Consider the following 12,343-nt stretch of genomic DNA (forward strand, 5'->3'; position numbering starts at 1 on the left):
GCCTCACTATACCAGATGGCAAAAGCCCTCTGGGGTCCCATTGTTAGGAGGAGGACCGGCAGTTTGTGGGTGGCGGTCACAGTGCGCACACCTGAGATTCCACGTGCACTGACTCGCGAGGGAACTGAGTGGAGACCACCTGGGACTCTGGTCCCGCCTGGGGCTTCCTGACATAATCACAGGGGACCCTTGACTTGTGAACTCAGTTCATTCCCGAGGGCAGCTTGTAACTCAGGATGGTCAGTGAAGGCTCAGCCTCCTCTACGCAGCCTTCAAAGCCTCTCTCCTGCACACAGGCAGATCTCAGTGTCCTTAGGGAGACATCAGCCCAGGAATTCTCAGTGAGCCCCACACAGAAAGGAGGCTGTCATGTTCCTCCCAGAACCCTTTAAGGGTTAAACCTGTATCTGAGACCATGGGGAAGCACAAGTGGCTGGCATTCGGGTCATAACTCAAGGCTTTGATTGTAAGTTAAAGCTAAAGTTCTGGTCATAACCCCAGTTGTTCATATGTCAGGCTAGTTGTAACTCGAGGGTCCACATACCAAATGGGAAAGGAGTGCAGCCTGAGCTGTCAGACCTGGGCCCAGCCTCCTCCTGCCAGGCCTCCAGACCAGGTGTCAGCGGGAAGGACCGTTCTAAGTTGACTGGCTGCGTTCAGTCCCCACGGTGGAGGCTCTTGTGCCCAGGGTTCAGGGATCCAGCTGTGACCGTGCATGGGGAGTTGGCCTAAATCCAGGTTAGAGAGGCCAGCCCAGTCAGGGCTCTCCAGGTCCGGCGAGTGACTGCTGCCAGGCTTGCCTTCTGGTGTCTAGGCCAAGGACCGTCCCCTTCAGGAAGGCAGAGTCTGTGCTTTACCCCGTGGTAGCTGGGCTCCCCTGAGCTGGACAGATGGGCCCAGCCTTGTGCGTGGCTGCAGTCGTGACATTTGGCCTCAGCACGAGCCCTGCTGGGTCCGGCTGGGCAGCCCAGGCCTGATGCTGGAGCGAGTTGCTCACCTGCCTTTGGTGTGCTGACCACCGGCGGATCTCCAAGGACCTACTATGGCCCACGCTGATGGTGGTCAGTAATGACATAGCGGTCTTAAAAAGCACTACAGTAGCCGGGCACAGAGGCACAGCCCGGAGCCCCAGCTTCTGAGGAGGCTGAGCAGGAAGACTGCAAGTCGGAGGCCAGCCTGGGCAGCTTGGTAAGACCTTGTCTCAAAACACAAACAATCAAATAAGTCAATGTTAAGGGAGTCAGTGCTAAGTGCGCCCTCTGCAAAAATCACGGCGTTGTGGGTCACGTTTTCGGCAGTTACCTGGCTATGAGACGTCAGTTACACTGTGGCACAGCCAGAGATACTGCATATGGTAAACACATGCATTTGTATCTGTTGACAAAATAAATGAATCTGGGGGAAAATCCTAGAAGCTCCCACCCTTGCTGCCATCTCTGATTTTCCACTCCCCTGCCACACACTGCTGTGACTAAATCCCCATAAGTCCCCTGGTGTTTCTACCCCAGCCTGCCTGTCCTCCTGGGGCCATGGTCCTGACGTCTGCTGCGACGTCTCGATGGTCCTCCTTGCTGTTTTAGCAACATCGGAACAATGTTTTCTGGTGGGCGTCATCTGCCTCGGCAGCCTGGACTGAGGGCCTCTGCCCTGGGGTCCAGCCTGTCCCCGGTCCCTCTGCCTCGGTCACCTGGAGCTGCTGCTTCCTTGCCCATCTGCCTTTCTGTGACAGTGGGGACCATGCCTCACTCATTTTGGAATTGCTGCCAACTGGCACTGTTCCTGACCCCGGCAGCTGTTTCTTAAAACAGCCCCATCGCATGTGCAGATGGGGTTTATGCAGGGCTCAGTGTGGGCCACCAGCCATGTCACCAGGGCCCCCAAGGATGTGGCGATCTGCTGACTGCCGGGGGAATCAGGGAGCAGAGGGCAGTGGCACTTGGATGGGGCTCTCTGCCCCCCAGTGCCTGTGAGCAGCAGCGGACCTCGGGCAGCCCCTCGAGGAACTTGGACGCACTGAAGGCCAGAGAAGCGCTGTGTAGGCCGGGAGAGCAGCTCCCGCGAACAGGGTTTCTTCCGCCCACTTCTGTCCCCACAGAAGAGACTCTGTCTTCTGGTGCTGATCTGAGCCCCTGAGCACCGGGCAGTAGGGACCAGGCTCAGTGTCCAGGGCCTTAGCTAAGCTGGGTGGGCTGCTGTGTCTGAGTCTGTAAGACAGAGACGGTATCTGAGCTTCCTTCCCTGGGGTGAGACAGCTCGACCCCATGGTCACGTCCGGCTGTGTCCTGTCCTCCCTTCGGGGCCCGGTCATGGCCCCATTCACTAATCCGCAGCCGAAGGGGCTACAGACCCCATGCTCTGTCCGCCCCCCTAGGGCCACATCACCTGCATCCACCAAGGCTGGGGTGACTGGGCCTGCAGTCAGATGCAGCTGCTGCATGGCTGCACCGATTACTCCTCCCGGAGTGGAGCTGGCACTCCACAATCATCTTTAGACCCACGGGCCTACGGGGCTCCTGTAAGCACAGGACGACAACAGCGGGCGCGGCGCGGAGGAGCTCTGCAGGCGGTGGCCAGGGTGGGGCCAGGTGGCTCTGGTGGTGGCACAGTGTCCCTGCAGCTCCCCTGTGGAGGGCAGGCCGAGGCGGCGGCTTCCGCCAGCTTCCTTCTGCTGCACTGGACATGGTTACCTTCACATCACTGGAGCTGGCGAAACTCCTGGGCCAGAATCACCTTTGGTTTACTACAAGTTGCCCAGAAGCGAACTGCGGAACACATCCCCTCACGGGCGTTCCTGGGATTCACAGCATGGTGAGCCTGCTGCGGTGCACACAGCGCTTCCCTCTGAGGCCCAGCCAGGGAACTCGGCCTCTTCCTGCTCAGGCCACAGGTGTGGCCCTGGTGTCGGGGGAGGCAGCCTGTCCTCACCTGTGCAGAAGGCGTTTCAGAGCCTCTACAGTCTGGGTGTGGGAGGTGGCCCCCAACAGTCACGGAGAGAAGTACGCCTCACCTCTGCTCTACGGAGTGACGTGGGGCCTCTCAAAGCTAGAGACGAGCAGGCAGACGTGGGCGCACGACCAGGGGAGTTGGAAAGTCAAGAATTCTTTTTACGTATTTATTCATTTCCTTTACCATGCCGGGGATCCAACCCAGGGCCTCAAGCACACTAGGCAAGCGCTCTGCCACTGAGCCACCCCAGTGCAAGAATTCCTACACTGCTGTTTTATCTGTGCCTTGTAGATCTGAGAAGCTAAAAAAAGAGTAAAGGTTCATATTTACATCCACACATAATAAACCTCCATCCGAACCCACACAGCCTTTCAGTAGCTGTTCCTGATTAGACAGAGGCAGCTAGATGAGTCCTCTTGAGTGGACCCTGGGCTGGGGTGGGGTCCTGTCATGTCAGAAAGAGACCACGAAGACCGTGGGCAGCCTGGGGTGAGATGGCAGCGCCGAGTCTGTGTCGAAGCTGCTGAATTTGATCTCTGTGCTCTGGTTACACAGGGGACCGTCAGTCTTAAGTGCACCCCAAACTATTAAGATTTGAGCACTTTGCATAGCGTCTATCATTCCCTCTCAGAGAGGCATAGTGTGGGGAATGTACAAGCGGCCAATCTGAACGGGAGGCCTCAAGAAGTCTTTCTGATCATTGTGCAGTTGGGGCAATGAACCTTTCTCACTTTACTGGATGCTGCGGGGCCCCACCAGGCCGACCACCAGGCAGCCTGGGCTCCGTGAACGGCAGTGCTCTCTGTCCACCCAGGAGGGTGCAGGGTGCGTCTCAGAGGGGATTTTAATCACGCTTCTTCTGAGAACACAGGGCACCCTCAAGGCCTGGTGACCACAGACGAAGCCTTAACTCAGAGACAGTAGAGTCTCTGAAAGGAACACCGTTAAAGTGGGGTCTGGGCTTTCATGATGGGGCACAAAGAAGCCATTAGTCAGTGCCTCCAGCATGTGCACTTTGAGGAGCGCGACACTTCAGAGACGGCTTTGAAGCAGGAGGCTCAGTCCAGCCCAGGGCAGCGCTGGAGGCTCTCGGCTCAACCTGTACCGCATCCTCCAGGAAACAAGGCTGGAGGGGCTCTGGGAGTCGGTTGCTGCCCCTGGATTGGATCCCAGCGGTCTGAACCAGTTGGAGACTTCCGGGCTCGAGTCCATGCGGGTCTCCGGGAATGCAGGAGAGCAGCGAGGTTGGGTGTGGAGGAAGGGGATTCGTGGGCACTGGGATCGTGGGTGTGGGAAGAGACTAGAAATGGGCCCGGCCCTCTGTGGGGTCAGCTCCTGCCACTTGCTGGTGTGCGACACCTGCTTCCTTCGCAGCTCGTGTGGCTTCAGACTCAAGCACCAGTAGTGGGTGAGAGCCCTGGCTCTGGTTCGTCACAGGGCCCCAAGAAGACCCTGTTCCTCTCAGCAGGAAGCTGATGGCAGGAGCGTGGTTCAGCATGAAGACCGCGGTGTGACTGCTCCGGACCTGTCCCACCCGGGGGGCTGACACAGTGCAGTCTCCGCCCCGCTGGCAGTGAGCGCTGGCCCCGTGCAGCTCTGGGATCCGTAGCCCAGCGCCACGGTGCTGGCGGCCTCGGTGTTGAACTCGGGCATCCGGCAGCCTCTGAGCCCCAGGCTGCAACATCAGGCACCTGCTCCTGAGGACCCAGGGGTCTCTCCTGCTGCTGTGGAGCCACTTTCTGCTTTCATGAACTGTGTGTGCAGGAAGCCATGTGTTTTATCACTGAATGTGCTGAAGTAATCAGCACCTTCTTTCATTCTTAGCAGTGACCAGTGTACGGACAAACTACAGGTCACCAGCTGGGCCCATAAACATGCAAATGAAAGCGATGTAGATGGGCATGATTCGGGTGCCAGAACAACTTTTTAAAAAGGCTTCAGGGAATGAAAAATGATTGTTTAACACCAAGGAATTGGTGCTTCCAGTTGGTTTTCAACCTGGCCGAAGGAGCTGGTAATGACTCAGTCAGAATACGTGGCTGACACTGTTGTCTGCAGGAAAGAGGGGAGTGTGTGTGTGTACATGGGGAGGGGAAGGCAGTGGGGCTGCTGGTAAAGCCCACAACCAGCTTTCGGGTTGGGGGTCACCGGACATGGGACTGGGGGGCGCGTGCACAGTAGGCTCCGGGGGGCCTGCCGTCCAGCACTTCACTGAGGAGACCAGCTTCCGGTGCTCTCTGAGCACTCATTCTGTGATGCTGTGCTTCTCACAGTGCTTCTATTACCTCTGTGCTGAGAAACGTGTGTAAATGCTACAGACACGCCGGCGCATGCATACATGCCATGCGCATGTGCTTCCTCTCCATGCATTTGTCTGCAGCTGTGTAAGGATCCGTCCGGATTGCAAACTTTCTACTTCTGTCTAAATCTCAGAGGAAACACTTGTGCTGGGCACATGGGCAGGGCAGGATCTGGCCACGCTGAGCGCTCTGGGCCCCCGGGTACACATCCGACATAAGGACACCTTCGGCGAGACGGAAGCTAAACAGAACATCTGGAGATGTGTGAGGGTTCGAGGGTAAAGCAAGACGGGGCCTTAAGCAAGGAGGGAAAACTGTGAGAGCTCAAAGGATGAGAAACATAACCCAGGACGACAAGTATGCAGCTGCTGCTCTGGATTCAGATTTTGCCTATGCTGAAGGGTGTCCGGCAGCTTCTGATGTGAAGGGGAGGGCTGCTCACCTGTCTCCCCAGCACTCTGGGAGGCTGAGGCAGGAGAACTACAAGTTTGAGCCCAGGCTGGGCAATGCAGTGAGACCTTGTCTTCAAATAAAAAAAGGCTGGGGTGTAGCTCAGTGTGAAGTGGCTCCGTCCCTAGTACCCAAGAAGCGGGGAGGGAGGGTGGACGGGAGGAAACAGTCTGAACTTGTTTATTGAATGCAGCTTTCGCTGGTCACATGGCAACTCGATAACAGACAGCCCCGCGGAGGAGGGCACTGACTCTGCTCGCATCAGTGTAAACACAACATTAACAGTGAAGAGTAAAGGGATGGGTAGGAAGCCCAGTGTCTCCTCAGTCTGGGTGGCCATGGCGAGGCCCGGGAGGCAGAGGCTCCCACCAGTTTCCTGCGGCCCCACGCAGCCTTGCGAGCCTGCGGACCGGCCTCCCCGGGCAGTGCCGTCCGCGTGCCGTGCTGCGCTCCTCCCAGGCCTTCTCCGGAAGGTGGGTCGCTGTCCAGGGCCCTGGAGGAAGCTGCTGTGTCTGACCATCCGCTGGAGGCGTCTTCCTGTGCCACGGCGGACAGAGGGCGCCGGAGGGGGCAGCAGAGTTTCCTCTACAGCCTTGAAGGACCAGATTTTCCATTCTGGGTTCCCAGACTGAAAATGAAACAAAATCCCCCAAACTAAAACAATTCAAAACAGAACGAGAGCGGCTCTGAGGATAAAGAACCGACCCACCCTGCTCCGGGTCCCTGCGGACGGCTGCCACGTCCCCATGGGCTTCTCCGGAGGCTGGGACAGCACAGAGGAGCGCGCCCTTGCTGAAGCCACACCTGGCTCTGACTTCCTGGGGCGCCCGAGCGCAGCACCCCGCCGTCCCCTCCTCAGCCGGGTGGACCCACGTCTCCCACCCGCTGCCGGGCTCTGTGGCTCCGCGGTGCCATGGGAACCCTCCTTGCTCTCCCTTCCACGTCCCCTCCTCAAAGTGCGTCACGCTGCTGGGCTCTCTCCCTGCACTCTGAGCTGCAGAGAGCGGCTGGCTGGACCCTGGTCCAATCTCGGCGGTGACAGCTTGGCTGGGCCAAACAGACAAAGAAAAACAAACCGGAGAAGCACTGCTCCATTTGGACCTGGAAGGCGGGGCCTGGCGGTGGGCAGGGTGGCTGGGCCCTGCAGTGTGTCTGTCCCTGGCGGTGGCTCCCGGCGCTAGCTGTTGTTCTCAGCCGTGAGATATTTCAGGGCGGCGAAGCCGTAGCGGCGGGACATGTCCTGCTGGAACTCCTCCTTCAGTGTCTTGAGACACACTCGGTATTGCTTATTGGAGCGGAACTTGGTGATGTCGAAGCTGGGGGCGTGGGGCATGTGGATCATGTAGGCGTTAGGCAGCACGGTGAACTCGTACTCCTGCAGGCAGACGAGAGCAGAGTGAGGACCGGCCAGGGCCCCAGGCGCGCTGGGGAGGGCGATGGCACAGCAGGGCGGCCGTGGGCAGCATCACGGCTCTGGAGGGAGAGCTCAGGGCTGCTTCCGTGACCCTGTACGGACACCAGGCTGAGCCGAGCCTGGGTTTCCTGTCTGCCTCGGAGGCAGACCCGGTGGAGAACCACATGGGGTCACTGGGTGATGGGATGGCCGCTGGCCCCTAACCGGTCTGCTCACGTGATTGTGCACAGGACAGACGAGCTTCTACAGCCGCCCCAGGCAGGGCCAGGAGGGGCCCACAAGGACAAGGAGAAAATAAAGGAAAGGCAAACGTTCCGCTGGGCAGCAGCTCATCCAAAGCGGAACTCTGCTTGGTTGCTCTGTCCCCAGCCTGGCAGCACATGGCCAAGTCCTCAGACCAAACGCAAAAGGCCTCTGAGCCGAAAATGTGGCGCAAATCTCACACTCACCACCGACAGGGAGCCGGGCACAGGGTCCTCCAGGTGCCCAGTCTGAGTGAGCGCTGCGCATCTCCTTTCCCAGCCCAGAGAGGATGAGAGCAAACGAGAGGCGAGTAGGGACAGACAGGAAGGCTGCCTCCGGCGTGATACTGCCCGTGGCAAGAAGCCAGGGAGGGGAGAGAAGAAGTCCCCTCTCTCAGTCCTCTGGGCATTTCCGTCCCCGTGGCCCCTGTGGGTGTGGCCGCCCACCTGTACGGACCCTGCGCTGCCCGCATCCTGATTCTCAGCTCCTGGACTGCTCCCCACCTCGGCAGAGTTGCTGGTGAGGCCCTCGCTGGCTGGCACTGGGCACCTCGGGCTGGGTGCTCTGGTGAGAGCCATGGCCCTGTGTGCAGGAGGAGCCTTGGAGAGCGCGGGCCATGGAGGGGTGGGCTGGGGACCAGTGCCCTTCTGGGAACTAAGCAGGACAGCCGTGCTCTCGTTTGTTCAACACGGGGGCCGACAGATGGCGGCACGTGTGGCCCTGTGTGTCTGAGAGAGAGGGTGTTGGGGCACAGCCAGCTCATTTGCAGAGAGGCCACAAGGCCATGCGCCAGCCGCATCTTCCCAGAAAACGCTCACAGAGCCCGGACCCCCATGCTCCAAAAGCAAGTGAAGGATCGCATGGCTCAGCAAAGCCCAGAGGCCACCACTCTGTTAGCCAAGGGTGGAGCGGTCAGGTGCATTGGCGTCCACGCCACGCCCAGGACCTGCTGGTCCTCAGGGCGGGCAAGGCTGAGGACCCAGACGCTGTGTCACAGACACACTTGCTGGGCCTGGCCAGGGCCACAGCCTAGGCCCAAGGGTGGAGAAAGCAGCAGGACCAGTGCTGCCACCTTCCCACTCCGGGTCCCCAACCCCACGTGGCTCCCGCTTCTCACCCCTGGCCCACGCCGGGGTCGTCTGAGCTGCTCACCTGTGCGTCCAGTTCCATGATGTGAGCCACCTTGTTCCAGCCGAAGCCAACAAACCTCCGGTCGTACTCGGGGCAGTCCCGTCTCAAGACCACATACGGCTCGAAATCGGCCTCCCACTGCACCCGGTAAGGCGTGGTGGCAGTCCGCCACTTGGCAAAGTTGGTGGGTGCGTGGCCTTTCGTCCAGACGTGGTACCTGTGACACAGGGAGAAGAGGCGTGGGCGTGGGAAGGAAGTGGGGTTCTGCTCTGCTCCCGGAGGCCAGGAGACCCATGCTGCACTGCCAGGCATTCTGTTCTCTGCCACAGCAGCCTGGAAGGGAGATGCACCCTCAGGGAGGCCAGCAAGCAGCCGCAGGCCCCTTCAGAGCCCCGGCCTCTGTGACGTCCCACCTGGGGGCTGCCGAGGCGCCACCCACAGTACACTGCATGCAAGAAGGATTTCTGCAGGCAGAACTGAGGCTCCCGATCTGGGAAACTTGGATTAAGGGAAAAGGAGACGGCCGAGGCGGGCCTGGCCTGATCAGGGAGCCTTCGGCCATGGATCTGGAAGGAAGCTGCAGGGCACAGAACAGGGCGTCCGGATACGGGACGCTGAGGCCAGCACAGTGTAAGGAAAGGAAGTGGGCTAGCAGCAGGTGAGGAACAGGCAGCCTGTGGTGGGGTCTGCAGGACCCAGGTGCTCTACGCGCGGACTGGCGCTGGAATCTGTTACATGTCAACAGAAAATGAAGACGGCCTTGCAACAGCAAGGGCAGCTGAAGCCGACTGCCCACTCCCCACATGCCGGGCCCACGGCCTAGGGTTTTAAATTCTCCCCCCAGGGCAGGGCGCACGCTGAGTGGGAGCTGCTGGCCAGTGATCCACCCCGTGCCTCACTGTCCCTACTGGACAGTGCTCCAAGATGAGGCTCCAGGCAGACTGGAGGACAAGCAGATGAGCCCTAGTGGGCGGCAGAGGCCTGGACAGGTGGGGCAGGAGCGGAGCAGAGCCAGAGACCGGGTCCGGGCACACGGGGTAGGACGATGGCACCAGAGTCGTGAGGCTCCCAGGAAGGGTGAGGACATCTCTGAATCCGGGTCTTGCCCGTCCCCCCAGGGCACCCGAGCTGCCCCACCCCAGGCTGGATTCCTGGGCACCCTTGAGGCCTGGTCCTGGCCGCTGGGCGGCCTCCTTGGAGCTGTGCTGCTGGAGAGACAGCAGGGATGTGACCCTCAGTCCGAACACAGAGACTGCCCAAAGCCAGCCGAGTGCCGCTGACGTGAGGAGTGAGGAAGGGTATCCCGGGGGGCAACGGTGAGGCCAGGGACTCTGTATGCAGCTGCGGAACCTTGGACGGAAGCCGAGCAGCCCAAGTGATGGAGCCATCGGGCCAGGGTTCGATTCCCACATCGCCACTGGGCAGCGGAGGACCCTGCAGAAAGCCCTTGGAGGCTCTTCCTGCTGCACAATTGCTGAGCGCTCAGGGAGGCCAGGAGCGGGCAGAGCATACAGAGGGGCCCAGTGGTGCTGGCTCCAGGGGCAGTTTACCCAGGTGGGTGCAGCAGTGGCTTTGAACAAGTCCTTGAGCAAGTAGGGGCAGTTCGCACCCTGGGCCCTCACTGCCTCCGGGTACGAGGGGAACTGATGACCCCCAAGCCACAGAGGGCTGTGAGCGGCTCAGTCCTCGGAATGCTGAGGCCGGGTCTGCCTGGGAAAGGAGGACTCCTCGTGGTCTCTCCTGTCACCTCCAGCACGATGTCCAGGCACAGCGCCCCTGCCCGTGAGGCCCAATGCTTGCTGTCCTCGAGTCTAAGCCCTGCCCGCTGCAATGGGAAGAGAGGGCGGGGCAGTGGGGCGGGAGGACAGGACTTGGGGGCTGTGCACGGAGACCTGCAGCAGAGGCGCCTCAGAAACAGCGCTGGCTGGGGAGAGGGTCCCGGCTCCGGCCTGTCTGGTGCTGGGAGGTTCTCAAGCTTGGCGTCTGCAGGACTGCATCTCTACCCAGGACCCAGCAATGAGACGCTGCGACCCTGGAGACGGCTGAGAGAAGCGTTCTCATCCCAGGAGTGGCAGGGAGCCGGTTTCAGTGCTCGTGGGCCTCAGTGCTCACCACTTGGAGAGCAGGGCACAGAGCAATTCTCAGAGGGAAGCTCTGTAATTTAGCGCTTGGCTTGGTGGTGGCTTGAAAGCTGCTGGACAGAGCGGTAATCGCGGGCGCAGCAGGCCAGATGCCCAAGATGGGCTCTCGGTACCCAGGGCCGGAGATGGAGGAGGAACAACCCGGAAGCCCACCAGGTGTTTGGTGAGCTAGGCCCGGAGGGCACGACTGTCACACGATTGTCACTCTCTTCCCGTGCTGACTGCTGTGAACATCCAGGCTCGTGGGAGCCTGGCGCGGTTGTGGGCGAGGCCGGTGGCTCCTCAGGCCTGGGCTGAGTCTGTATTAGAGGAGCTCTTCCGCCTCTCAGACCCTCCGTGTCTCTGTCCTTGCGGTTCGGCACCTCTGCCCCGCGGGAGGATCAGCTGTCCTGTCACAACGCCTGGTGAGTGAGCCCTCAGTGACAGGCACCTGTAAGCGGCTTTCTGGACAGCAGGAGGCGGGGCTGGGGAGGCTCACATGGTCACCGTGGGGCCGGAATTCCTGTCTTGCTGCCAGGCGGCTCTGATTTAAACGTGCCAGGCTCCCGCCAGGATGGCAGGGGACAGTCCCATCGGGTGGTACAAGCTGCCCAAGGCACTGTCACGCAGGCCCTGCTGCTGGTTCGAGTGGGCACATGTTAGGACTGCCTGCCTCTCTGTAGCTCAGGCTGTGCTAGCCGCTCCTGCATTGCTCCACACAGAGGCTTCACGTGCACTGACGGCTCCTGCTCACCTGCCCCTGCTTCCCTTTATGCCACGCCTGTCCCTGAAGCCGGAGCCCAGGGGCGCCTGAGCCTCGACATGCCCATAGCCTCCACATGAGCCTATGCATGCCCCATAGGACTGCATCTGCGAGAGGAGGGAACTGTGGGTTTTGCTCCCACCTGTCCCTGGGCAGCAGAAAAGCTGGGTCCACAGCAGTTGTGTGCAGCCTGGAGTCGCCTCCAAAAGACTTCAGGTTGAAGTCACTGCCACCTGGGCCAGGCTGAAGTCACAGCCCGCAGGCTAGACTGATCCCACCCCTAAAAGGAAAGTGACACCAGGGTGCTCTCGGCAGGAGCCTCCACGGAGTGCAGCGCAGGAGATGGCAGGTGTGATCAAGCTCATGCAGCCCGACAGAAGCAAGCCTGGCCTCTTGCCCGAGCACTGCCCTTCCGGTGGACACGGTTCCCGGCTGGCCACGTCAGGGGTGGGGCTCCCCAGGACAGTGTGGTGTGAGCCTGTGTCTCGGGTTCACAGTGGATACCGATTCGATATCTGGGCTCCGGGACAGGGGCCCTTCAGTGCCTGGAGGACAGGGGCGAGGGCCACTCACCTGAATGTGAAAAGGGTCCCCATGTCCAGCATGGACAGCAGCTCTGCCTTCGACTTGGGGAAAGAAAGCCGATAGCGCAGCGTCTCGAACGCAGGGACGATCATTGCCTTCTTGGTGTTGGCGAGGTCTAGCTGGATGACAGACTTCCTGGAAAGAGAGGCAGGCAGAGGTGGGGCCCTGTGACACCCGCCAGGGCTTCCCGGGGGGCGGTGGCTGGCCCAGCGAGGCCCAGCAGCCCCCACACCCCATGCAGGGAGCCCAGCAGGAAGCAGCAGATGCCGACCCTTCCAGGCACTGAGCAGTGGGGTGGGCGCCCCTCTGTGCAGACGAGGGTCCCAGACAGACGCTGATGAGAGTCACAGCCCCCATCTTCGGCCCCTTGAATGGCCCAGCACCTGCACCT

General features: G+C 60.5%; 1 protein-coding gene across 6 annotated transcripts in view; it reads right to left on the reverse strand.

Annotated features, from left to right (window-relative positions):
- Positions 1-5,860: 5,860 nt before the first annotated feature.
- The window catches only part of Large1 (LARGE xylosyl- and glucuronyltransferase 1), a 334,576-nt gene continuing 328,093 nt past the window's right edge, over positions 5,861-12,343 (reverse strand). For all 6 annotated transcript variants that reach the window (XM_087192775.1, XM_021258337.2, XM_087192773.1 and 3 more), the window contains 3 exons: positions 11,941-12,087; positions 8,506-8,701; positions 5,861-7,071 (listed from right to left, as the gene is read on the reverse strand). In XM_087192775.1, the coding sequence (XP_087048901.1) occupies positions 6,874-7,071; positions 8,506-8,701; positions 11,941-12,087 (541 nt within the window). In that variant the 3' untranslated portion in view covers positions 5,861-6,873. The remainder of the gene's footprint in view (positions 7,072-8,505; positions 8,702-11,940; positions 12,088-12,343) is intronic.

Source organism: Heterocephalus glaber, unplaced genomic scaffold (assembly GCF_053883595.1).
Source record: "Heterocephalus glaber isolate CG9 unplaced genomic scaffold, H.glaber_assembly_v1.0 deba00001572, whole genome shotgun sequence".
NCBI classification, from domain to species: domain Eukaryota; kingdom Metazoa; phylum Chordata; class Mammalia; order Rodentia; family Bathyergidae; genus Heterocephalus; species Heterocephalus glaber.